Source organism: Cyprinodon tularosa, unplaced genomic scaffold (assembly GCF_016077235.1).
Source record: "Cyprinodon tularosa strain WSP-4 unplaced genomic scaffold, ASM1607723v1 ctg66, whole genome shotgun sequence".
NCBI lineage: Eukaryota > Metazoa > Chordata > Actinopteri > Cyprinodontiformes > Cyprinodontidae > Cyprinodon > Cyprinodon tularosa.
In genome coordinates this window covers 6,259,921-6,287,440 of record NW_024039407.1, presented here as the reverse complement: position 1 = coordinate 6,287,440, position 27,520 = coordinate 6,259,921, and the positions used below count along the sequence as shown (strand labels likewise).

General features: G+C 38.8%; 1 protein-coding gene across 3 annotated transcripts in view; it reads right to left on the bottom strand.

The window, feature by feature from the left end:
• Nucleotides 1–27,272, bottom strand: part of LOC119799498 (ankyrin repeat domain-containing protein SOWAHA) — a 50,550-nt gene extending 23,278 nt beyond the window's left edge. For 2 of the 3 annotated variants that reach the window (XM_038309423.1, XM_038309425.1), the window contains exons 1-5: nucleotides 27,010–27,272; nucleotides 14,086–14,147; nucleotides 11,695–11,889; nucleotides 7,794–7,916; nucleotides 98–154 (exon numbers count right to left, since the gene is read on the bottom strand). In XM_038309423.1, the coding sequence (XP_038165351.1) occupies nucleotides 98–154; nucleotides 7,794–7,916; nucleotides 11,695–11,889; nucleotides 14,086–14,147; nucleotides 27,010–27,142 (570 nt within the window). In that variant the 5' untranslated portion in view covers nucleotides 27,143–27,272. The remainder of the gene's footprint in view (nucleotides 1–97; nucleotides 155–7,793; nucleotides 7,917–11,694; nucleotides 11,890–14,085; nucleotides 14,148–27,009) is intronic. The other variant, XM_038309424.1, reaches the window with a different exon arrangement.
• Nucleotides 27,273–27,520: the final 248 nt, after the last annotated feature.

The following is a 27,520-nucleotide window of genomic DNA, read 5'->3' as shown; positions in this document are numbered from 1 at the left end:
CTATGACTTTGTGAACTTCACTGTTAATATGTTTTACCTCCTTGGCAAACATTAGGCAGCGGGGAAGACTGTTTGAAAAAGCCTTAGAGGGACTTACAGCGACAGAAGTGGAGCCCATGCTGCCTGTGGACTCCTCGTCATGCTCCGACTCCGACTGAAACACAAACCAGGCGAGAGCATCACTCAGCTGTGACGGGGCAAAAAAGCCGATCTGACACAGGTCAACCGTCCCGGGTCAGACACACACCCACTTTCACACACTGGTCCCACTGCTGTGATGCGACCAAAAGGGTGTCAGACAGATAGGGAGGTAATGAGACAGCGAGAAAGAGGAGGCGCTTTCACACCTAAGCGGTAATGAATAACAATCCCATTAACAAATAACAAGAAACATCAAGTGGTTTATTTTTATTTTTTGTCTAACAAGTTTAAGAGAAACTCCAGCTGTTTATATTGCTGTCATAGGGCTGATTTATGCGAAAGAGGAATTTTCTCCCCTTTCTTCTCAACTCTTTTGAGGAACTCGCAAATTGTTCTCAGATCACACAGACGGCTGACGGTAAAACAGGGAGCTCTTTAATGTCTGCTACCCAAACTGCCACATGTCAGCACTACCAACACGAAAAGTGGAGGTTGACTATTTATCCAGCCTTTTCCATTTCGACAGCTACTTTTTTCCATGCCTTCTGGGAAAGACCGGTAATAACAGACAGCAGAAGCGAAATAACACAGGCGGTCGTGACACTGTGGGATGAAGAGGGATCAAATACGCAAAGATTCTCGCTGCTTTTTCCCATTTTATCATAAACTACAATACTTTTAACACATCTGCAAACATTATAGCCAAACCATGCATGCAAACAGGAGTTGACTTGATATCAAACCAAAGTTGGGCCTTTGTCTCATTGTGTTAAACCTGGAACCGATTTTGATGAAATTAATGAGCCCCTAATATGTGTGGTTTAGATTTACGATGGAGTATTAAGGCCAGGTTAGAGATTTGTTTTTATTTTGAGAATAAAGTAATAACATTTCAAGAAAAAAGTTGTAAATTACGAGAATAAAGTCGTAACATTATGCGAATAAATAAAAAAATTCTGAAAATAAAGTCGTAACATTGCGAGAATAAAGTCGTAAGATTGCGAGAATAAAGTCGTAATACTACGAGAATAAAGTCGTAACATTATGCGAATAAATAAAAAAAAATTATGAAAATAAAGTCGTAACATTGCGAGAATAAAGTCGGAACACTACGAGAATAAAGTCGGAACATTATGCGAATAAATAAAAAAAAATTATGAAAATAAAGTCATAACATTGCGAGAATAAAGTCCTAACATTGCGAGAATAAAGTCGTAACACTACGAGAATAAAGTCGTAACATTATACGAATAAATAAAAAAATTATGAAAATAAAATCGTAACACTACGAGAATAAAGTCGTAACATTGCGAGAATAAAGTCGTAAAACTACGAGAATAAAGTCGTAACATTACGGGAATAAAGTCGTAAACATTACGAGAATAAAGTCGTAACATTACGAGAATGAAGTCATCGTACAACAACCCGTTTCAGAAAGAAAGCTTTGAGCTACGACCAGCATATGATGCCTGACCAGCGCCACCAAACAGCAACCTGAGTCAACTTTGACCTACTGCCCAATTTGATGCTGGTGCTAAACGATTTTCTTATTTGTCAAACCAGAGCCAAAGTATAAATTCACATAATGCTCGACATTTCTCATTTTAGTGAAGAGCTTCTTGTAGGAGGTGTCATAAAATACAATTTGTTTCTTGTATTTTAGGACTTTAGTCTCTTAATATTATGACTTTATTCTCGTAAGTTTATGACTATTTTCGATGTGACTTTTTTCCTTGTAATTTTAAGACTTTATTCTCGTAAAACTACGAAACTACGACTTTATTCTCGTAAAACTACGACTTTATCCTTGTAAAACTACGACTTTATCCTCGTAATTTTACGACTTTATCCTCGTAATTTTACGACTTTATCCTCGTAATTTTACGACTTTATTCTCGTAATTTTACGACTTTATTCTCGTAATTTTACGACTTCAATCTCGTAATTTTACAAATTTATTCTCATAATTTTACACATTTATTCTCATAGTGTTACGTCTTTATTGTCGTAGTGTTACGACTTTATTCTCTTAATTTTACGACTTTATTCTCATAATTGTACGATTATTCTTGTTGTGACTTTATTCTTGTAATTTTACGACTTTATTCTCATAATTTTACGACTTTATTCTCGAAATAGAAGAAAAAAAAAATCTCTAGGCTGGCTCTAAAACCGTCATATGGATTCAGGGTTGCAGTATAAAATAATTATTATTATAGTGTTTGCCATGCAGCTTTAAATACTAAAGAGCTTAACAACATAAATCAAATAGGAATAAAATGTGTATTTTTTCTCCCCTTTAGTTTGGTTTGATTTATTTTTTTTCCAAAACCTTTTCTATCTTAAATCTCTTGGGGGCATAAATCTTTATGCAACATCCATCCTTTTTGCTTTTAAGCCACTATATTTGATAACAGGTAAAATAACTAGTTAAATATATTCAAATAATGAATATCTGAGTTAGTTTTTGTTCCCCAAAGGCCAAACGTATGCAGAGAAGTAAAACCTCCTTCATTTGAGGCCAAATTTGAAAAGCGCTGTATTTCTACTGATGTTGATAAATTGCATGCAGTGTGAGTCATACCTTAGATAAACATCCAATCCGTTTTAAGTGTCATATTACCAAAGTCCAGCATGTTTAAAGTGGGTCATGAGAGTCATACGGTATTTTTCTGGAGGTCGTTTCTCTTTGCTGTAATGAGCACAAATGGCTTTTATTTTTTTAAAACACTCCACCATGTTGCTGCTTAGCATAACAACTGGCAGCTTAATTCAAATTCAGGTTGGTCTTTTTCACACTTGGTACTTCTTAGTTTCTGGCACAACATGCTACAGGCTACAGATCTGGGTAATTAACTTGCACCACCTGGTGGGTAAAACAAGGAATCACTTAAGGTTTTTCTTGCTCCAAATACTTTTAAAACGCCACTGAAAAACAGTCACATAATGCATTCCTGAGCTGTGAAGCTCATAAAATAAGTATCATATGTGCTTGGTGCTGCTTGGATCAAAGGTAGTCTTAACTATCTGAGAAAAATTATGTCAATGAAGTCTCTAAATCATGTAATATAACATATTATACAAATCCATCAAAATAAAATCATGTCTTAATGGAGAATAATACAGATGTGCCAAAAGTGCTAAATTGATGATGTAAATGTAATATACGGGTACTGATGACATTATTGTTGTTATAACATATTACATATTATGTCAAACTTTTACATAAAGACTGAATTACAAGTAAACGTATGTTATTTTCCTATTTGCACATTGTGCATGAATGATACCATGTACTTATATGCTCCGTCTATGCGTTAGCGTTTAAAAATGAGAATGTGTTTGTTAAATGCAATTTGAAAATAATACTTACACTTAGACAACTTTTATACAGAGTGTATACAAAATAACATTTTGTTTTTAACAGATTTCAGACTATTTCTATTTAATAAAGTGCAGCAGTGATCCAATGTAAACAGCGTGGAAGAAGAGACATGGTGCAAAGATGCTTTGATATGGAAGTTCAGAGCATTAAATATATATGGTGCAAATATGCTGAATTTTGGTTTGGTGTTATCAGTTTGATGCAGAATCTGTGACAAGATTTAGAGTTTTTTCAACAGTTCAGCAGTCTGATGGCAGTGGGGAAGAAGCTGTTGCGGAATCCGCTGGACCTGCATAGTACAACTTGCTAAACTCAACAAAAATGAAAAAAAATATCTATTTTTACATTGCAATTAATAAATAAAATTGGGAAAAATAAAATATAAAAAAAATGAATGAAAGAGGTATTCTTTATACCTTTTTTTAAAGTTTTATTTTTGGACTGGGTTTGTTTTCAAGCCTCCCTTTACAAAAAAAAAAAAAGAAAAGTCTTAAGATCAAGTGCAAAAAGAACAACAATGAAATAAATTAAATGGGATAAAACTGGAGTTGTGGTAGAAAACAGTCTGACTATTGGAGTACACCAAAGCTGGAGCTAAAGTTCAGGATTGTGATGTGGCTGAAGCGTTTAAAGACACATAGTTACATGTCATACACTGGCCCCCAGAGAGTTCAGTGGTACTGCCCGAAGGGGGCGCCACATCTGTTTATGTCAGCTCATTGCACCGGGTGCTGAGGTTCTATTTAGGCTCTAGGCCTGAAACAATTAATCGGATTGATCATGAGTTATCAGTTATTGAAATAATCACCAACTAATTTAGTAATCAATTAATCATTAACTGTATAGATATTAGAGGTGAGTATTGGCATGAGTGTTGCGATTCGATACATGTTGCGATACTTGGGTCACGATACGATATTATCACGATATTGCAGTATCACTATATATTGCCATATTTTCCCCAGCTATCAAAATCAAATGATGAGATAAAACAGCAAGTGCTGTATATTTTCATCAGAAAATATTGATTAGGTATTATTATCCATGTTGTTTGGGGTTTTCTTCCACTGTGACTGCCTCAAATACAGATTTGGTGCTGCACACACAGTTGAAGGGCTCCACAGCGCTTTCTGCCAGAGTGGTGGTGGAGAGGTAGCCCATTTTCCCATCAATGTTTTATGTAACCATTTTTTTTTTAAATCGATACTAAGAAGTGAAAGATCGATATTATATTGGGCAGCCGAATATCACGATATATCGCCAAAACGATTATTTCCCACACCCCTAATAGACATAGCAGGGTTCTTCAACGTTTTCCAGGCCAAGGACCCCAAAACTGATGGCGAGATGGAGCAGGGACCCCCTAATAATGTATATTGTATGAAATTGTGTTCTATCAAACTGGTCCTATAGTCACTCTATTACAGATGGAGTAATGGAACAAACGTAATGTCTCCCTGGGATTATTAAAGTATTTCTGATTCTGATTCCTGGTTGATGGGACAGGTGTTGTGAATGAAACGGTGTCCAGTTTGAAAGAGCTCCTGTGTGTCTCTGAATGTGTGCATTGTTGACTGAAAGACATCTTCTGCCTCCATTTATCTGTTTACTACAGTGTGTTGAATTCATGTTAATGTGGATTTAAAGACAATTCAATTAGTGGAAAAAGTTGCAGGGAGGAATATATAAAAAAAAAAGTCTAATTAACGAAAACTTTCGCAACCCCCATGTAGTGGATCCCCTAGGGGTCGCAGATCCCGGTATAGAGTATAGAGATTCCAAAACATGAATTGAGGGCTAACATGGGTTGACAGTGGGGTTGGATGAAGGAGTCTGTCCTGCAACCAGAGGGCTGTGGGTTCAAGCCTCAGCTCTGCCTTTCAGTGCCCTTGTGTCCTTGGGCAATGCAGGTGACACTTCACCTCCGCATGCTGCTTCATTTTTGCCGGAAAGTTTTGACATTTCAAATTAATTTAGGCGTTAATAAACTGCTTCAGAGGTCATAGCGCTCTGCATCACAGGGTTCCTACAGCATAAGTCAAGTTAAATTCAAGACTTTTTAAGACTTTTTAATGCCACTTGAAATAAAAATTTAAGACCAAATTCACAAGAAACGCAAGAAAAACCCTCTTGTGACAACTTAACCCAAAGGTTTATTTTAACATAAACCACTGCACTACTGTTTCAAATGTTGAAAAGCTTCCCATACAGGAAGAAAGCTAAAAACACACAAATGACAGATATATTTTAACAATTATTTAACTGAATTCACAAACTTTGTTTTAGCAGGGAACAAAACAAATCAGTTTTAAAGCCCCAACATAACCAGTGCTAAGTCTTTTATGCAGCTATTTTTCTTTGTATGGTTTTCTTAGTATGTTTGATTTGGTGATAAGTGGAGGCGTTGCAGAGACAAGGTTGAAACTAAATGAGAAATACCGGCTGTTTCTCAGTAACTCCATTTTGACGCTTTGTGTTTCGTGCTTCGCATGTGCGACTCCACTGCCTTAATTCCCATCGTTCTGAGCTTGAATGACTTCTTGCACAAAATCCACTGAGCCTCATGTATGTTCCCTGGTTTTAGCCGTGGAGAAAACTCTTGGCTGGATAGACAATTTTCGTTACATTTACACTTGCTCATATATGTTCCAGAGAAAAAGTTAATGGCGCATCTCCCAAACGCTTTTATTGGTTCCGCTATCGGGACGGAACCAATAATGGCGAGCCGTTATTTTTTTAAAAATAAAAATTCCAATTTTAATGTTTTATTTAGATTACAAACATAAATCGTAATAAAAATAATCCTATTTATGATGTTTTAAAAATTAAGACCTACGAAAAACTGATTTAAGACATTTTAATACCAATTAAGGCCTTAGTTTTATTTTGTAGAATTCAATGCCTTTTAAGACTTTTTAAGGACCCGAGGGAACCCTGGCATCAGCAGTGCTGTGTCTGTCTCCCTGCCAGTTCCCAGATCAGCTTCTCTGATTGGTTGATGCGGCTCGTCGAGCAGCAAAAGTAAAATTTTTCCAACTCTAACTGCTGCTGGTTCTGAAGCGTGTCATGCATGTCAAATGCGCTGCTGCTGCTCAAAATGCGCTGCAGGACCTTTTGCTGCGCCTTGATTCGCATCAACCATTGACTGCATGTAAACTAGCTGCTTCTGTTGCCTCTGCTGCTTGCAGTCTGAACATAGCATAAAGCGCTTTAGTTAATTATACCAAAAAAAAAAAAAAAAAGAAAATCTATATTTTAAATTTATTTACATAAATATTTTGCATTTAAGATAAAAAAAAGACCTTTTCGTCTGTCAATATTCTCTATCCAGAACTCCTCAAGTGGAAAACTTTTAGTTTTACCTGGTTTAATTCTGTTAAATCTGATAATTGATTAACAAAATAATTGTAAGTGAATGTTCAAAATAAATATGCAAATATTGTCAGAACATCTTCCATGTCTACATGTGTTCCTTAAAATTGTTTTTTTTTTTATCAAAAAGATGAGAGAAAATGTTGAAATGTGAACTAATTTTAGGAAATGTTAAATATTATCTGCTGACAAAAAAGTAAAAGGTTAAAATTATGTCCTGACTAAAACTAGACTAAAATGTTTTTGTTGACTAAAATTAAACAAATAAAATGATGTTTTCTTGGACTAAAATAAAGACTAAAACGCTTGACTTATAGTCGACTAAAACTAGACTAAATAAAAATGATGTTGACTAAATGTGATAAAAACTAACAAGCGATGCTGAAACTGGACTAAAACTGAAACTAAATTTAAAAAATGGCTGGTAAAATTAACACTAGTTAGTTGGAGCCCTATGAAGCTAAAAAAATAAACAGCCTCAGGATGGATGGTTGGAGCATATAGCCTTTTTTTCGCGTGATTAACTGGATTTTGAACTTTTTTTGTGTAGGCATATAATGTAACTATGTACATTTATAAGAACGGAAAGAATGACATCACTGTGAGTGAAGCCTGGGACTTACTTTGACCTCACCAGGCTCAGCAGGATTGATAGCACTGTCTCAATACTTTAATGACTGCACTTTAAGCAATACCCATACCATCCTTATGTCCTGGTGTATCATGTTCCTCCATTAGTGTCTGATCCTAAAATGTACCCCGGTGTTGGGATCAAAATCTTTTGCTAAACTAAAACAGATTTAACCACATAAATGACATCAACATGTAGCTTTAAATGATCCGTTTAGTTTGTCTTAGAACCAGATCATTCTCTGCATTTCCACCAGAGTGTCACCTTTGATGTCGAATCCCTATCCAGCTCATCCTCCCCGTTACTGAGCGCCGAGGGCTCGCTGGTGTGGGCGGCGGAAGGTGGGTGCTGAGAGTTCTGAACGTTGTCTGTTCCTGCCTGCTGCTCCTACATCAGAGCAGAGAACATTCAGTTCAATCACCAAGCATCTACTAGAAACAGAGACAAAGTTTCACCTTTAAAAGATGCAAAGCTTGCTTCAACTTTGCAGAGACAAACATAAAAAAAAGGCTATTTCTGTGAAAATTGCCCAGAAAAATTATTTCATATTTGCAAAAACTTTATTTTCTGGCGGTATTAGTAATAACTAGACTTTTAATTATTCACTGTTTGTCCAAATTGGAAGATTTAACACTAAACCTCTATTATTTGATAAGAAAAGTGTCAAATGCAGGTTTTCATTTCCAACAGATTCTCTTTGATTCACATATGTTCAAAAGTATTCATATTATCCCAATTATATCACCCCCCTGGTAATATTTAGATAAATACACCTAAACAATTGCAGAGCAGATCGGAGCCAGATCGGTATCGGCGAGTACCAACAAATAGGGCACCGATACCATTTTGAGAGCCAAAAGTTTATTCAACTATTGTCACCCATTCCAGGTAGGCAACAAAAAGTTCTACTGGATTCACTTTGTATTAGTCTTTTTCCTGCTTCACAAAGATAGGCAGCAGCTTGACAAAGCCATGATGGCAATTATTTTACATCCAAGTAGTTTGCAGTCTTTCAGATATACACACAAACATAAATTTCAAACAGATGCTATCGGTATCGGCCAATACTGCACACCCAGGTATCGGATATCGGTATCAGGGCCAAAAAATGGCATCGGCACAACACTATTCGCAACAACGCTTTTATTGGTCAAGCGAGTGTTTGTACTTTTTTTTTTTTTTTTTTTTTTTTTTTTTAAGAAAAAGAGAATAATAATAATTTGGAAAAATAAAATATTTTTGTTGCCTTCTTGAACTAAAACCAGAGTTAATTTTCACCTGATTTTAGGCGCTTATCTCTCCACTAGTGTTACTGAAAGGTGTGTTGATGTGTCCTCTCCTTTCATTAAGAACAGAATGTCACTCTGCAGTAGAGACTGACATTTTTTCGGGAATCCCACAGGTCAGGGGATGGGAGTCAGTATTAGCAACGATCACGTGATTGGGACGGTACAGGATTAAACATTAACGGGAGCAGACGGGAGCGGGAGCAAACCAATAGTAACTAAAAAAAAACTAGGATCGATGCCAAAAAATAAAATAAAAACAAAAAAAATCCAGTACTGGCGCGGCGCCGCCATTTTGTAGTTTTTTTCCTTGAAACCTAAACTATAATGCGAGTCAAAAAAAACTACACGACCCAAAAACCAACAGTGCTTCCGCTTGGAGTTTTTCACCCGTGCTCAAAAACAACAAGAATGGGAGTGGTGCAGGAGCGGGAGTCATTCTGAATGGGAGCAGGATGGGAGTGGGAGTAATTTCACCAGGAGTGGGACGGGACAGGATTTAGATTTCTACTCTGGCCCGGGATCGGGACGGGACACAATTTTTTTCTGTGGGAGTGGGACGGGACAGGAGTGAAAATCCACTCCCGTGTCAGTCTCTACTCTGCAGCTTCCGTAGTATCATGCATGCTTTTTTGTCATTTGTAATTCAGTCAGGGCACCACTAGATGGAGCTAAATCTTACGCACAATGGTACTTAAGCCAGGGTTGTCAAACTGGTTCCAGAAGCGGACATGTGGTTGCAGGTTTTCTTTCTAACCAAGCAATAGCACACCAATCAAGGGAGTCCAATCTGAACATGATGACTTGATGAGATGACTGGAGTCTGGTGTGCTATTGCTTGGTTGGAAAGAAAACCTGCAGGCACACGGCCCCTTCTGGAACCAGTTTGACACCCCTGGCTCAAACTGTGCTCTAATGCTAATTCTTCACCCATAATCGTGCATAAGGGGCTAAATTGCTTGCTTGATGAATCTCTGAGTAATCCTCATGAGTTTTACTGTCTATTCAGCAGTAGTGAAAATTAGTGGTTGAAGAATATCTCTCTCATGGAAGCACCTACCTTAACCGGCTGCGCCTGCACTCTAAACAAGCACCCACTTTCTCTGATCAGGAAGGGGTGAAGTGAGGCAGAGCTCGAAGTCGAAAAATGTGTCTCTTTTAAATGCTAATCTGTACAGGGCGGCAACTTTTCTTTTTTAGCAAGTTTTTAATAAGTGAAAATCTGCTTCTTGGCTTTGAGAGGTCTAGAACTATGTTCAGACCAAGAAAGTGACGTAATACGAAGACGTCATTAAATAGGTTACAACCCGTACAGTAGAGGCTGTGTTTGTCCACTGGTTGGAAGAAGACGTTTATATTTTATGACAAATTAATATCCACATATATGTAAAGGCATTCTTTCATCATATATTTGCCTATAGTTGACTTTCAAAGGCTTATAATGAGGATATAAGAACTTAAAATAAATTTCCTTTTATTTTTTTTTATTAATTAATTACATACTAAAATAATCCTGAAATAAAATATCTTTCAATCCCTGGAATGTAATGAATGTTATGAGTGGATGGAGATGTTTAAGCGCCACTGTTAATTCATGGTTAGCTGGGTTCGCCCGGTGCAGCTGTGCGATTACAGTGTTCACTCAGTTAGATCGACATCATGCTTTTTATTCTCGCTTTCTTTTGAACTGAAACTGGGTGTGGGCAGCACATGGTTGCGTTTGTGCTGCTTTGAACCATATTTGTGAAAACATTAATAAAAGTTTGATCTTCCAAACTTATAATGGGGCAATATGGAGTGAATTTGGTTCCATTATTGTTGCAAGCGTTGAACATTAAAAAATGGACATAAAAAAAGAAAATAAATGAAATCCAGAAATGAAACTTATTAAGCAAATAAATGTTTTGAGGGTAAGTCTGCTGTTTTCTCAGATGTCATTTTTTAGATGTTTTTTTTTTTTCTCCCATTTTTTTTCGAACTGCATTTTTTTTTTTTTTTTTTTTTTTTTTTTTTTTTTTTTTACAGATAGATTATGATTTTTTATTCAGATATTAATTTTTAGATTAAGGTTTAGAACTTGAATCTAGCTAGTTCTGTGTTACAGATTCTCTTCACTTCAAGCTCAAAATGTTGGCGCTAAAGTTCATGCAGGCTGATTAAACTGTTCTTTGCTCTTCCCTCCAGAGGTGAGTGAATAGAATCTGTAAAATGCAATTCCAAAAATTTAAAGAGAAATAAAGAAATAAAATATATAAAAAAAGAGAAAAAACTACCTAAAAAATAAAATCAAGGGGAAAAAAATCTAAAAAAAAAACAAAAAAATATCAGAGAAAACAGAAGTTACTTTCCCTGTTCTGATAAAGACGTTTTTTCAAACTTTTATTTACAAGCTATGATTTTGCTTGCAACAACAGGGAATAAAACACTCCATAGATTATTGTCTTAATTCCATTAACATACATCAATACTCCCAGCAGACATCTGTTTATGAGACTTTTCTCAAAGAGCTCTGTTTTTTTTATTTCGGTTGTTTTTGTTTCTGTTTTTGGTATTTTTTAGGCTTAAAATCTTTGACCCTTCCTCTTGTTTTAGTCATCTTGGGTTCACCACAGTAAAAAAGCTTTATTATTCCCTGTCAGCGGCTTTCAGTGCAAACAAACATTCATTCATTCAAGGCCGACACAGGCTGCAGAAAAAAAGCAGAGTGCACTGACAACACGGGCCTTGTTCAGAACAAATGCATCCAATACATGAAGAATAAACAGATGCAGAACTGCAACAATGGCAGCTTATAGAACCCAGCATCGTTCTGAATCATGACCCCCTCATTGCTTTAGTTTTTAGCCGTTTAACATTTTGAACAGAACTCTAAAACTCACCTCTTCTTCATGTTCTCCACATGACATTGGCTCCTCCTGCTCTTCCTTCTTGCAGGGTGATGCTGTCTGGGTGTCCCACTCTGCAGTGGCCGGGCTCTGACGTCTCTCTGGCTCTCCGTCTGGCCCATGATGTTTAGTTTCCCGCTCCTGCATCAAGTGTCTGTACTTCTTCTTTAGGATGAGATATTTCTCTCCCTATGAAAGTGTAACAGGAAAACAAGGCTTGAAATTATCCTCACAATGCAGCAAATACGGTTGAAAATAAAAATAAATGATAGAAAGGTATATGCTTTTTATTTTACTTAGAAAAGTGACCTGAACTGTAAAAAGTGTCTGTTTTTAAGTAGTCTTGATTAAAGCAATACTATGAAATTTTTAGCCACTGGAGCGCTAAACCTGTGCTGGAACTTCCACATGAACTTGGGATCTCTCCAAAAGTATTTGCGTCCCAAAGTCACCAGCCTTGGCGTCATCATAGATAGTGATTCTAAATTCGATAAACAAATCAATGGTGTTTTAAAATCAGGTTTTATTATCTTTGTCTTCTATCCAAAGTAAATCTCCAAAAAAAGTTTTTAAAAAATCAATCCACTGGACTTTGTTTCCAAATTTGAAGGCATTCTGTTTCCCATCCAGGAAGCTTTTTGAATCCAAAATGTCAGGAATAGCGTTGAGTTCAAGGTTTTATACAGTAGCCCTTTATGTATAAAACCTCCAACTCAACGCTAATCCTGATATTTTGAATTCAAAAAGCTTCCTGGATGGGAAACAGAATGCCTTCAAATTTGGAAACAAAGTCCAGTGGATTGTTTTTTACTTTTTTTGGAATGACTGACCTGGGTGACTGAGAATTTTTACCAGCACATCCAAAGTAAAGCCGTTTTTATCTTTTAGAGCAAGTCGTGCATGCATTTAATTCAAGTCGTCTGGACTACTGCAACGCACTTTATTGGGGCATTAGCCACAAAGCACCTTTCCGCTTGCAGTTAGTCCAGAACGGTGCAGCACGACTTAAGCGTTTTTGTGTGGATTTTTCCTCAATCACCAGGTATGATTACGTGGAGAAACTTGCATAATTGTAAACTCATTATTTCTCAAACTAGGCAGGGGAGGGAGATTTCTGCAGCTTAGAACATGGACCCTGCAAAAGATTCTCTCCTCTCCTTATTTTCACATTCCCTCACATTGTCTTTGTCGCTTCGCCGTGATGCTGATCAGAACAGTGCAGCCCGCCAAATGTTGAAAGGACAATATTATTGGTATTACTGTTAATATATAGTAGAAATTTACACACTCAGTGATAAAATGTCACAGGGGATGGTATGGTCATTTAAAAAGGGGGATGATTTTTAAGATTTTTTTAACAAGGGGGATGCCATCCCCCCTCTACTCGAGTACTGGGCCACCATGGAGGCTCTGGTCAGTCCTGCTCTCAGTTAAGCTGACTCCGGCAGATGGATTTGCTCCGCATATCCATCTGGAAACCTTCCGTTGAAGTAATTTTGGGAAGGGGCGAAAATACTGGTTAGCTGATTGGCCTATGTTCGTGATAGACGGGCCAAATAAACCAATCAGATCAACGAAGCATATGACGTACTAACAGAGCGACGACGAAGAGGAGCCAATTGATAGATCAAACTCTTGCCGAAACCAGTCGGGAGAAGAGCAAAAACATCTTTTCCTCTGAGAAAAGCCTCCAGAGCAGTGTTTTGCTCTTCTTTCAGTGAAGAAATACTCTGTAATTCCGATAAAACTTGCTCGATAGCCACGCTAACGCTAGTTTCATCGGCTGAAGCCGCCATGTTCTTTAGACTGAACTGTCGCGCTTCTCGTTGCGTCACACCTCAACCCGCCTCAAAGCCAACGCTGATTGGACGTTCGTTTGGTGAACGGCTCCAAATTTTCTTTAACGGAGAGTCTCCAGACTGATTAGCGAGTGAAACCTTGAAAGCTCGGGAGATCAGGATGGTCTCACGAGGCTAACTCTCAGTAGCAGTCAGCATGGAGCATTGATACGCACCAAGAGATTCATATTGACATGAAAAATCATTAAAAATATATCTAGTCATTTATATATAGACATCTTTATCGTGAAACTAAAAGATAAAAAAAATTTGATCGATTACATTTTTTTGAAAATGAACATTTTATCTCTAACTTATATCACCTCACTGTGGCTTCTGTTTATAAATATATTTTATGCCTTCATGCTCTTTGGACACTTGAATTTCTCCACTGTGGAACAAGAAACATTATTTTTAGTCCATTCTCTTTAATATCCTCTTATCTCTTAGCTGTAATAAATGCCAGTCCTAAGTCAGCATGGTTTGTAATATTAATGGGAAAGGCTTTTTGCCACAAAAGGTAAAAATATCTTCAGAGTTCACTTACATTCTCTGACTTCACCACAGCTATTCGGTCAATGATGAGCTTGAATTCCTCTCTGTATTTAGCTGCAAAACAATGAAATAGAATGAGGTCACAAAGTGGTACAGTAAATTAAGCATGCAATTTATAATCCACTGATCTTTTTGTTTGAAATATTCAGAATTCACATGACGGTTAAACCATTTTGCACAAAGAGCCAGGAAAAAGTTTCAGATGATAAAAAAAAAAAAAAGTATAATCTAGGTCTGGTCGTTTATCAGTCATCTGTAACAAAGGAGTACACCTTAAACTATATGATGTCATTGTAGCTGTGGCCGATTGGTTTGGGCCTTATTCTGATGAAAAGTAAAGCTATGCCAAATGAAATCTTTTGTGGTCTCTGACATGTTCTCTACAGATACCCTTACCCCAAAGCAAACTCAATCTAGCGGGATTACTTCCAGTCAATCCAGTTTAACCCACCCACAACAATCAGGATCTTACTAAATCTTACCAGAATAAAGTTGTACCATTGTGATAAATTAAATTTTAACATTATAAGATAAATCTCACAATATTACCAGAATAAAGTCACAGTCCTTAATCTGAACAGAGGAAGTATCTTCCCACTAAACAAAAACATTGGTCTGATCTGTTTGCAGATCACAGATCGGACCAGAAAGCTTCAGCTCGCCCATCAGATTAAACTCGTACGGAAGCGGCTGTTCCAACCGTTGCATTTCCGAAATCTTCCAAGTGGTGCCCGACTTTACACGAGTGAATAAAGTGAATGTGATTGGTCGTTTATCAAGGGGGCGGGATTGTTGTGGTGGAAGGTTCGCAAACAATTTAGATTGTGGACAGTTTCTCAGCAGCATCTTGCTAACCAGTTAGCAACTTAGTGCTAGCAGGTTCCCAATGGGAAATTCCATTGGGACCAAGTAGCACTAAATTGGTGACTTAGAAACAACGCTGTCAAGGAACGCTATGGACAGCGGAAACATGCAAGAGGAGGAGAGTTTAGTGTCGGAGGTCGTAGATGAGTCTCCTCCGTCATCCATTGTCTATTTAGAGGAGGAAAGCGGGGACGAAGATGTTGTGGAAGAGGACGCCAGGGCGGCAGAAGCTTGATTTGGTGTAGAAGGCTTCCAGCCGTACATGTTTGAGCCCTTGCCTCAAAACGCTGCCAGTTCTGTTAGCTCTACGCCTCCCAAAGACAAAGACGTCCATCCCCGTGAACACTGGCCTCGTGAGACCATCCTGATCTCGCAGATCAGTCTGGAGACTCTCCGTTAAAGAAAATTTGGAGCCGTTCACCAAACAAACGTCCAATTAGCGTTGGCTTTGAGGCGGGTTGAGGTGTGACGCAACGAGAAGTGCATCAGTTCAGTCTAAAGAACATGGCGGCTTCAGCCGATGAAACTAGCGTTAGCGTGGCTATCGAGCAAGTTTTATCGGAATTACAGAGTATTTCTTCACTGAAAGAAGAGCAAAACACTGTTCTGGAGGCTTTTCTCAGAGGAAAAGATGTTTTTGCTCTTCCCCCAACTGGTTTCGGCAAGAGTTTGATCTATCAATTGGCTCCTCTTCGTCGTCGCTCTGTTAGTACGTCGTATGCTTCGTTGATCTGACTGGTTTATTTGGCCCGTCTATCACCAACATAGGCCAATCAGCTAACCAGTATTTTCGCCCCTTCCCAAAATTACTTCAACGGAAGGTTTCCAGATGGATATGCGGAGCAAATCAATCTGGCGGAGTCAGGTTACGTGAACACTGGGACGGAACTCAATGTGAAAGGAAATGATTCTGATTTCTAATTTGAACCGTTGCATATATTAGCTGCGACATATGAATCAAGATGCTATGAGCGAAAACATTTGATTGTCAGATGACCGTTGATATATGATTGGCCGAATTTTGGTGTACAAGCTGACGTACAACTAACTGGCCTGCATAAGATAACGACAAAAAAAAAACTGATTTTAAGAGGATTTTTTTTTAAATAGAAATTTTGTAAATTTTGGGACAACATGATCTGATAAAGAATACATTTATAAACATGTTTAAACCAGAATGACATTTAAATATGATTTCCCTACAACTTTTCGTTCACACCTCCGAGCCGATCAGACTCATCCTGACTAAGAACGCTCTGCAAAGCCTAGGTATTCCCCACATTCCTGCGCTAAACTGGGGGCTTCCATCTCGGGACATGTAAGGCATTTCCTTTTGCTGATGTGAGCTCAAAGAAGGCATGCAAGAGACAGCTCCACAGCTCGCTCAACAACAGGAAACCCAGAGGAAGCAGCTGTTTACTTCTGTCCCAGCAAAAGAACCTCCTACCAGCACAGTAACACAAAACACAAACTAGTTATTTATTAGCCAAAGGTCTGCACAAACTCCCCCCCCCGATATATATTTCCCAACCATGCCCCAGTTTTTGCAATCAGATGAAAAGGCGCCCACATTAGAGGTGTACATCCAGTCATGCATGCATGAACTTAATTATGATTAAATCACTATCATACAGTCCCAGCATGAAATGCTGCAGCCACATGCTATGATGTGTGGGAAGCACTTTTTCTAATTGGGACAGCCATGTCAGATGGCAGCGCTCAAAACCTCTGTCAACAACTGCCCTGCTGACACGGCATCTGGACGGTACATGCTGCAGACACAAGGTCGCTTCAGATAATCATTTAAGGGGGTTAAAACGCAGCATGTCTTTATTTCAGCCTGTGTGGAAAGAAAAGGCGCTGCTGAGTCGGAGCTAAGCGCCATGTGTCTGTTTTGGTCGATAAAGCACTACACCCTGAAAGCACCTGTTTAATCTGGGAAAGCAACAAACCCGTCAGTTTTAGGCCTTTCACTGTCAAGGTGTCATGGAAATGAGTCCCAGAATATCTTTAGCAGCCAATACTTAGCTGTTCTTTGTAAGCTCTCCTCTTCGTTATATTCTCCTAAAGTCACGCCACAGAAATTCTGGACTTTGGACATTACATCACTTTGGGTCATTGCAACACGTCTGTTTATTCTCTTTTTAAGTGTTTCTACCATTGACTTGATGGGCTGTGTGGAATCTTTTTCCTGTAGTTAGGACATGCTTTGCACCAAACTTCTTAACTAATTATTAATGAATAAATCATTCTAAGGTTTGGCGTATATGGCTTAAAAACCTAATCTCCATGTTGTTTCTACAAAATCCAATTCATATATTTTTCCTGACTTAAATTTGTTGTTTTTTGTATTATTTTCTGGCTCTCATGACCTTCATTTTTTTTAAAGCAGGCAGAAAGGAAATGTGAGCAGAGCAAGGGGGGAGACATGCAAAGGTCACCAGGCTGGTGACCTTTGCTGTGCTGCTTCCATCAACACCCTTGTTTATAGATGCTGGAGATCGGCCTGTTTTCCAGTGTAGTCCTGTTTCTCTGACCATCACTGGCTGGATGTGCTCTCTTCGTCCTCTGGCATGGGATCTGGCTCGGAGCTCGTCTGCCTGGCTGTGTGTTTCCTGGACGGGGCCGCCTTTTGCAGCTGCTTTTATGTCTCTGCTTCTGTCTCCTTAAACCCCAGTCCGCCTCAGGAGATGGCCGCTCACACTCAGCCTGGTTCTGCTGGATGTTTCTTCGTGTTAAAAGGGAGTTTTTTCTCTCCACTGTCGCTACAAGCATGCTTAGTGTGAGGGATTGCATTTGAGTCAATGCAATCTACTGGTTTTCCTTAGATAGAAAACTTTGAATCAATTTGACTGGATGATCTGGTTGAATTGTCTCTGTAAAGTGCCTTGAGACGACATGTGTTGTGAATTGGCACTATAGAAATAAACTGAATTGAAATTGAATTGGTGTAGATACCAGATCTGCTCGGGGCCCTGCCCCTTCTTATGACGTCAACATATGACAACTCCACTCAGACAAACTGTACGTTTCTTAAGGATAAAATTGTTGAAGTCCCGACATATTAATACCTTTATTTGCTATATTACATTTCATCGGCGATCTAAAGTAGCTAAAACTAGAAAACAATTATTGTCAGTCTTAAAGGAAAACACTGCATTCTAAAGGCCAATTTATGCTTCTGACGCATAGCCTATGCATCCGTCAAATCTGTCTCACCCCCATGCAGAGGTTCTGCAACCCTTCGTCGTAGGGCTGGGCGATAATTCAATAACGATATATATCGATCGATAGACGTGTGGCGAAATAGAAAAAAAGAGGGTCGATAAAAGTTCGATAAAAAAGAAACGCAGTTTTCCTTCCTTCTCATTGTAGCCTATCATGTAGGTTTATGCTAATCACTGCTTCCTCCCAACCAATCACAATCGCGGACCCAGGCACGCCGTCACAAAGCTCCGCCCTCTCAAACCACAACACAGAGCACATGAAGATGCAGCAAGGAGAGGCGGAGGAAATTGTTCCAAAGAAGGGTTTTTGTAGTTCGGCAGTCTGGCAGTATTTCGGTCATGGCAAGTCGGACTAAAAACAAACCACAGTCATCTGGAAAATGTGTCGGGAACCAGTGAAAACCAAGTCTGGTAACACAACCAACTTTTTTTTTTTTTTTTATCATCTCAGCCACTCACACCCGCAGGAGTACGAGCTGTGTAGGCCCCGGCGCGGCTCTCCTCCGAGGAATCTTCGGGAATTTCGGGAAAATATATATATATTTTCAGTTCTGGGCAGTTTCCCACGTAGTTCTAACAATTGAGAGAAAAAAGCTGAGGGGCCAGAAACTTCAAAGTAATAACTCAGGTTAAAGCAGGAAACGGGGGCGGCGGCGGCGGTCGGGGGGCATTTATTTATTTGTTATATTTATTTTGGTAACTTTTCTGGTCATTTTAGTTTATTCTTTGTCAGTATTTAATAACATAACTCAGGTCTCTTAAGTTATTTTTCTTTAAAACAATTCTGTTATGGTTAAAAAAGTTGGTTAAATAAAGATTTAATTCGAAGTCTGTGTTTGTGTTTTTTATTAAAATTAAATCATTTAGCAATATTATAAAAAGTCCAGGCAGAGCTGCACATAAAATATGGTTTCAAATCTTTTCAATAATTATCGATATCGATCAATATGCATTTTTTTTATCGATAAGCTTTTTTTCTATATCGCCCAGCCCTACTTCGTCGGGCACCTCAAAAAAATCCTGACTACGTGTCGGACGGTCGCAAATCCGGGCAGACTTCAAGCGGAAGTACGCAGACAAAAAGCAGCTGTGATTGGTCCTTGGTATGTCTGTGTGGTCGTCCTTCTCGATTCGGTGCCATTTTTTAAAAACGACGAAAGGTTAATCGATAAGGTTCAGAAGTACAACCACTTGTACGATGCCTCAGGCAACTTATATAAAGGTGCCAAAGTCTCTGCCAAAACAAAGTTCACATGACCATCCGCCGAAGTTCTCGCGAGTTCTCGAATAGGCCCCCACTGCTCTTTGGCGGGAAACTGCTATGCTTCCCTAGAAATTCCAGACCGACGGTACAGAAGCATAACAGAAAAACTGGTTCGCGACCAGACCCAAGCGACATTTGACGTGTGCCGTTGCAGAAGTCTAATCTGCCCTTAAGACAGACTGAGCTCTGCTGCTTACCAAGGTGACAAAAAAAGTCTCAGCTGATTTTTATTCTTTTTATTAAGATCTGAGGGCAGAGGAGGAAAAATTGCACATCCTAAAAAATCACTTTCATAGTTATTTTAAACATATAAAACAATTTTTCTACTTGTAGAAAACGAACGGTTGTTGATGACACGAATTAAATAAAAGTCGTGTAGCTTAATATGACTAACTGACCGAGCTAAAAGTGGCTAACCTGCAAACCGCCCGCACAAAGCAAAGCCTACAGAAGAATTCTGACTTTTTTCTCAGAATTCTGACTTTTTTCTCAGAATTCTGACTTTAATCTCAGAATTCTGACTTTAATCTCAGAATTCTGACTTTTTTCTTAAAATTCTGACTTTAATCTCAGCATTCTGACTTTAATCTAAGAATTCTGACTTTTTTCTCAAAATTCTGACTTTTTTCTCAAAATTCTGACTTTTTTCTCAAAATTCTGACTTTAATCTCAGAATTCTGACCTTTTCTCAGAATTCTGACTTTTTCTCAGAATTCTGACTTTTTTCTCAAAATTCTGACTTTTTTCTCAAAATTCTGACTTTTTTCTCAAAATTCTGACTTTTTTCTCAAAATTCTGACTTTAATCTCAGAATTCTGACTTTAATCTCAGAATTCTGACTTTAATCTCAGAATTCTGACTTTAATCTCAGAATTCTGACTTTTTTCTCAGAATTCTGACTATGCTGCCCTCACGATGTGTTGCTCTTACAAAGCTAGACAGCTAGCTAAAACTTGGCTTGAAAATAATCCAGTCCTTAGTAGTTTTCTTGTTTTATTTTGCAACTCTTTGGCTGGTTTGTTTTCTTTTCTTTACTTTTCTTTGTAAAACTATAACAAGACACAAAAGTATACATTAAATACAGATACAGAAAACAACTAGGCTACAGCAAACAAATAACTCTCAACTCAAGCCAACTAGCTAACGATGTAGCTCTAAATACTGATTGAGAAACGTAAACTTTCCCACAAAATATTCCACAATACCAGAATGACAACAGATGAAATGAACTTACAGACAAATAGTGTCCAAGGAACAAACGTGTCCAAAGTCGTCTGAAGGGCTAGTGAAAACAGCAACCGTGCAGCTGGAAGAGCTCTGCTTAACTGCCCAAAATTCCACATGCAAACTGTGTCCACTAGATGTCAGCAAAGTTCCAAATTTTAACCAACAATTTCCCATGCAATTCTTAACAAACATAGTGGCAGAGTCAGCACACTCCCCGCTTGGCAAAATATGATTTTGACACCATAGTTACAGAAAATTCAATCAGTCCATCTTCAAAGGCCTTCAGAAAGCAGAACAATAACTTCTGAGACAGGTCTGTGGAAAACCTTGACTTGTCCTCCTTTTGTTGTCTTCACTTCTACCCTGCGTACAATCTTGTCACTGCTTGGTAAAGTTTTCACAATAATTCCAATGGGCCAATCGTTCCTGTGGGCTTGATTGTCTTTAAGCAAGACAACATCTCCCACCTTTATGTTTTTCTCTAGCCGAGTCCATTTTCTGCGCACTTGTAAAGTGGACAAATATTCCTGTTTCCATCTCTTCCAAAAGGTATCAGCAAGACATTGGACATGTTTCCATTGTTTACCTTGGAGATCACCCATCTTGAATTGACCAGAAGGAGCTGATACTGTGCTTGACTTTTGAGTAAGCAACATGGCCGGAGTGAGGATTGTTGGCATCTCAGGATCATTGGATACAGGGACCAGAGGTCTGGCATTCATGATCGCCATGACTTCAGCCATGAGAGTGCTCAAAACCTCGTGTGTGAGATGAGTGTGTCCTGTCTGAAGTAACAAGGCATCCAGAATGCGTCTGGCTACACCGATAAGTCTCTCCCATGAACCACCCATGTGTGATGAATGTGGTGGGTTAAAAATCCATGTGCATCCTTTGCTTTGGAGATAGGATTCAATCACTGCCTCCTTAGAGATGATGTTCAGTTCTCTGCATGCACCCAAGAAGTTGGTTCCCCTATCGGATCGGAGAAGTTTGGCAGGACCACGGATAGCAAAAAACCTCCTCAGAGCATTGATAAAGCTATCTGTTGACATGGATTCCACCAGCTCTATGTGCACAGCTCTGGTTGACATACAGGTGAAAAGGACTGCCCACCGTTTACTATTAGCACTTCCTCCTCTTGTGCGACGTGTACTGATGGTCCATGGCCCAAAAATATCAAGGCCCACATTTGTGAATGGAGGTTCAGGTGTAAGTCTGTCTCTGGGCAGATCTGCCATTTTCTGTTTTTGTAGATGTCCACGTAGTTTGCGGCAGATAACACATTTATGGATTACAGAAGACACCAGACGCTTGGCTCCAATAATCCAATAACCAGCAGCTCGAAGAGCTCCCTCTGTTATGTGGCGACCTTGGTGAGCCACCTCTTTATGAAAAAATCTCACAAGTAATGTGGCAATGTGGCATGTTCGGGGAATGATCAGTGGATGTTTCTCTTCGTTTGACATCTCTGCAGACGAAATACGACCTCCAACTCTCAGCAAATCATTACTGTCTTTCACAGGGTTAAGTTTCTGAAGTGGGCTTTGTTTAGGAAGTGTCGCTCCTTTCTCAAGACATTTAAGCTCTTCTTTGAAAGCCTCTTGTTGGATGTCATGAATGATTAGAATTTCAGCCTTTTTAAGCTCCACCGTACTGGGAATTTTGGCAAAACGTTTCCCTGTTTCGCGTTCTGCATCCTCATGATTCTTCTTAAAGGAGACGGCGACACTCATGAGTCTGGCAATAGTGTTACAGAGTCTTGTCCAATCTGAGAATCGCTCAAATCGATGTGAACCTAGCTGACCTGATGAGGTGCGAGTAGACAGGACTGTCACAATGGGTCTAATTTCAACATCAGTTTCAGGCTCCACCAGATTGAAGTTGTTGGTTTCGGGGGGCTTTTCTGCAGAATCTGATTTCAAAAAACCGGGACCTGTAAACCAGTTGGTCTGTTGTAAGTACTCTGCTGCAGTAAACCGGGTGGCATGGTCTGCAGGGTTCTGATTTGTGGAAACATAATGCCACTGGTTTGGACAAGAAGATTGCCTTATTCTTGCCACTCTGTTGGACACATACACATAAAATCTTCTTGAAGAATTATGGATGTAGCCAAGTACAATCTTGCTGTCTGTAAAAAATGTAACTGCATCCACACTGATGTCCATTTCTTCTTGGATGACTTCGTACATCTGTACAGCCAACACAGCAGCACAAAGTTCAAGGCGTGGAATAGTGTGTGCAGGCTTTGGAGCCAGCTTGGACTTACCCATGACAAAGCCAACATGGTATGTTCCATCGACGTCAACCGCTCTCATGTAGGCTACAGCTCCTATCGCGAGTGTAGATGCATCTGAAAAAATGCATAACTCTTTCCTTAGCAAGAATGTGGGTGAAATGGGAAAATAGCTCCTCCTAATGTGAAGGTCCTCCAGGGCTTTCAGAGAGTTCTTCCATGTGTTCCATTCTGCTTCTTTCTCAGAAGGTAGTGGAGAATCCCACTCATCTTGATGTGATGAAAGTTCACGCAGAAGTGCTTTCCCTTGCATTATTATTGGGGCCACAAATCCCAAGGGGTCAAAGAGACTATTTACTGTAGACAGAATGCCTCTCTTGGTGAATGGTTTTGTTTCACTTGAAACCTGGAATGTGAAGCTGTCAGTTTCTAAATTCCAAGAAAGTCCGAGGCTGCGCTGGAGAGGGAGTGGATCTGCACCAAGCTCCAACTCCTTCAGATCACTTGCTCGATCTTCTTTAGGTAAGGCTTCCATTACCTGCCTGCTGTTCGATGCTACTTTGTGCAGCCTTATATTGGATTCTGCAAGCATCTGTTTCGTTCTTTTCAGGAGGTCAACTGCTTCGTCAGTTGTGGTAACTGAAATTAGTCCATCGTCAACATAAAACTGTCTCTCCACAAACTGTCTTGCATCAGAACCATGTTCATTCTCACCCTTTTTAGCAGCCCTTCTCATGCAGTATATAGCAACGGCAGGTGATGGTGTGTTTCCAAACATGTGGACCTTCATTCTGTACTCTGCAATGTTTTTGTCAAGGTTGTTGTCTTCATACCAGAGGAAACGGAGATAATCTCTATGATCCTCTCTGACAAGAAAACAGTAGAACATCTGCTGTATATCTGCTGTGACAGCTACCAGTTCTCTTCGAAACCTTAAAAGAACTCCTATCAGAGTGTTGTTCAAATCTGGCCCCTTCAGAAGTACATCATTCAAAGACACTCCTTCATATGCAGCACTTGAGTCAAACACCACCCTGATCTGTCCTGGTTTTTTTGGGTGGTAGACACCAAAAGTTGGAAGATACCAGTGTTCTTTACCTTCTTCTAAAGGCGGTGCTAGTTCAGCTTGATCTTTATCAAGCATTTTTTGGATGAACTCCTTGAAGTGTTCTTTCATTTCTGGCTTTTTCTCCAGAGTTTTTCTGAGTGAGCCAAGGCGCTTCATAGCATGTTTTTTCTCAGAATTCTGACTTTTTCTCAAAATTCTGACTTTAATCTCAGAATTCTGACTTTTTTCTCAGAATTCTGACTTTTTTCTCAGAATTCTGACTTTTTTCTCAGAATTCTGACTTTTTTCTCAGAATTCTGACTTTTTTCTCAGAATTCTGACTTTTTTCTCAGAATTCTGACTTTTTTCTCAGAATTCTGACTTTTTCTCAGAATTCTGACTTTAATCTCAGAATTCTGACTTTAATCTCAGAATTCTGACTTTAATCTCAGAATTCTGACTTTAATCTCAGAATTCTGACTTTTTTCTCAGAATTCTGACTTTTTTCTCAGAATTCTGACTTTTTTCTCAGAATTCTGACTTTAATCTCAGAATTCTGACTTTAATCTCAGAATTCTGACTTTTTTCTCAAAATTCTGACTTTTTTCTCAAAATTCTGACTTTAATCTCAGAATTCTGACTTTTTTTCTCAGAATTCTGACTTTAATCTCAGAATTCTGACTTTAATCTCAGAATTCTGACTTTAATCTCAGAATTCTGATTTTAATCTCAGAATTCTGACTTTTTTCTCAGAATTCTGACTTTTTTCTCAAAATTCTGACTTTTTTCTCAAAATTCTGACTTTTTTCTCAAAATTCTGACTTTTTTCTCAAAATTCTGACTTTTTTCTCAAAATTCTGACTTTTTTCTCAAAATTCTGACTTTAATCTCAGAATTCTGACCTTTTCTCAGAATTCTGACTTTTTCTCAGAATTCTGACTTTTTTCTCAAAATTCTGACTTTAATCTCAGAATTCTGACTTTAATCTCAGAATTCTGACTTTAATCTCAGAATTCTGACTTTTTTCTCAGAATTCTGACTTTTTTCTCAGAATTCTGACTTTTTTCTCAGAATTCTGACTTTTTCTCAGAATTCTGACTTTAATCTCAGAATTCTGACTTTTTTCTCAGAATTCTGACTTTAATCTCAGAATTCTGACTTTAATCTCAGAATTCTGACTTTAATCTCAGAATTCTGACTTTTTTCTCAAAATTCTGACTTTTTTCTCAAAATTCTGACTTTTTTCTCAAAATTCTGACTTTTTTCTCAAAATTCTGACTTTTTTCTCAAAATTCTGACTTTAATCTCAGAATTCTGACTTTTTTTCTCAGAATTCTGACTTTAATCTCAGAATTCTGACTTTAATCTCAGAATTCTGACTTTTTTCTCAAAATTCTGACTTTTTTCTCAAAATTCTGACTTTAATCTCAGAATTCTGACTTTTTTCTCAGAATTCTGACTTTTTTCTCAGAATTCTGACTTTAATCTCAGAATTCTGAGCCATGCAGTGGGGGGAAAAATCCCAATTTTTCAAAAATAACAGCATTACAATACTCGATAAATCATATTCAATTGAATAGTTTCAGCCCTAGAAACAGAACTAAAGAGAGAACTAAAATTTTTTTTTCGTTTTCATGCATGGCTATGCAACCAAATTCAAATCCATCATTATACGAAGGCCAGATTGTTCGGCCGACCATGTCATAGCGAGGCACCATGGTCTGTTCGAATTCAAAGACAAATGCAATTTCCACCCGGTTGGAAGGACGGTTCCTCAGTATCCTCCATATCCCATGATTCATTGGGAGTCCTAGCAAGCCGACTGCTCCGTGCTCAGAGGAAAAAGGGTAATGGTTTCGAACAGTGGTAAGTATTGTAAGTACAGCGTAATACAATACAAGTATGCGAATAGTTTTGTCTGAAATTAATGAAAATAGTTGTTTTAAATGGTTATTTAAAAAAAAAAGAAAATTAAAAACAATCGACTGGACTTTGTTTCCAAGTTTGAAGACGCTTAGCTTCCCATCCAGAAAGCTTTTTCAATTTCAATTTTGAAACCTGGTTTCGTGGTACCGTCTGAGCTGTAGCTGCATGCAGCGACTGAAAAAAAATATCACACAGTGTATGCCCGGCTTTACAGAGGAATCTTATGAGGGAAAATTATTTTTTTCTAATTGCATTTATTAGTCAAGAAGTGCAGCTGTGTTTTGAAAGTGAAAAAGCATTTCTACAAAAATGAAAAACACATTTGCTTACCTTAAAAGTCTTAAAAGTATTCACTTTAACTGACATTTATAAAGGTAAAAACATGCATATGCATTTATTGTAAGTAATCTTACAATAAAAGCCTTAAAAAGGTTTAGAAACCATATTTTCCAGTAGCTTGCAGAAGTATTTACTTTGCTTACATGGTTGTACTTGATCTGTAAACATCAATGTGACGTATTACGATTTCATCTGATTGAGCAACAGCAAGTGAACCAGAAGCATTGGACCCTGGAAATCATTTTCTTTAACTGGAAAAATTGTGTTATTTCTCAAACTGTTGCAGTTTGAAGGAAAATTTCCGTCCAGTTACACAATCTCCATTAGTCACTGGAAGCCAAATATGAAAAGAGCTGCTAGATGCAGGACTGACTTACATAATCCGGAGATATGGATAGTTTTTTTTTTATCAGTCTTGTCTGTAGTGATCTCAGAGTTGCCTTTAGAGAGGGGAGGGGGGCTTCATGTGACACTGCATTTTGCTGATGGGTCCTCTATGCTGCAACCAACGAACTCGTGGGAGGAAATGACACAATTCCTGTTGGAGCTGAGTTGGGGGTGTGAATGGGAGCCTTCTTAATGCTAACCAGATGTCGGTTTTACAAACAGACACATTTAAAGGACAGAAAACAATGCCGTTTATTGGAGATGACTGAGCGCGAGCAGACAGACGCACGCGGGCGGGCGGCTCTTTTAATCCTCAATCGAAATGCCGCGCGGCCGCCTCCCTCCTCGTCATCACCCCGGTGGTCTCAGCTACATAATGTGACATCATGGAGTCTACTTACCGCGGCGCTGCGGCTCGCTGTGGCCAATGAAGGGCTTGAATGTCTTAAGGATGTCAGCGTTTCTCACTCTGCCGGAGTTCCCACCGGCAGAGTAGAAATAATCCAGCAGCGACTCTTCGCTCACATCACCCATCCTGGAGACCCCGGCACTTTCTATCCCCTTTTCCGCGGCTATATTGGCCTTTTTTCAGAGCTTTTTCCACTCTGCCATACCGTTAGGATAATTAGCTGTACTACATGTCTAAACTTTACTCCACCCAGAGGAGCTGACCGCAGCTGCGCCTCCTTCTGTTTAACCCTTTAAAGACACCTCCCTCCCATGGATGACTCCCCCACTGTATGGCGTCTAATGAACTCCCCAAAATGAGTCTGAACAATTATGCGGAAGAGGAGTATGGCTACTGTGAACAAAAATGTGAAAGGTTAACTGATTTTTTTTTTTTTTTTTTGTAAGGTTGATATAAGAAAAAGTGAGAATTGTGACTTTAATCTCAGAATTCTGACTGAAATC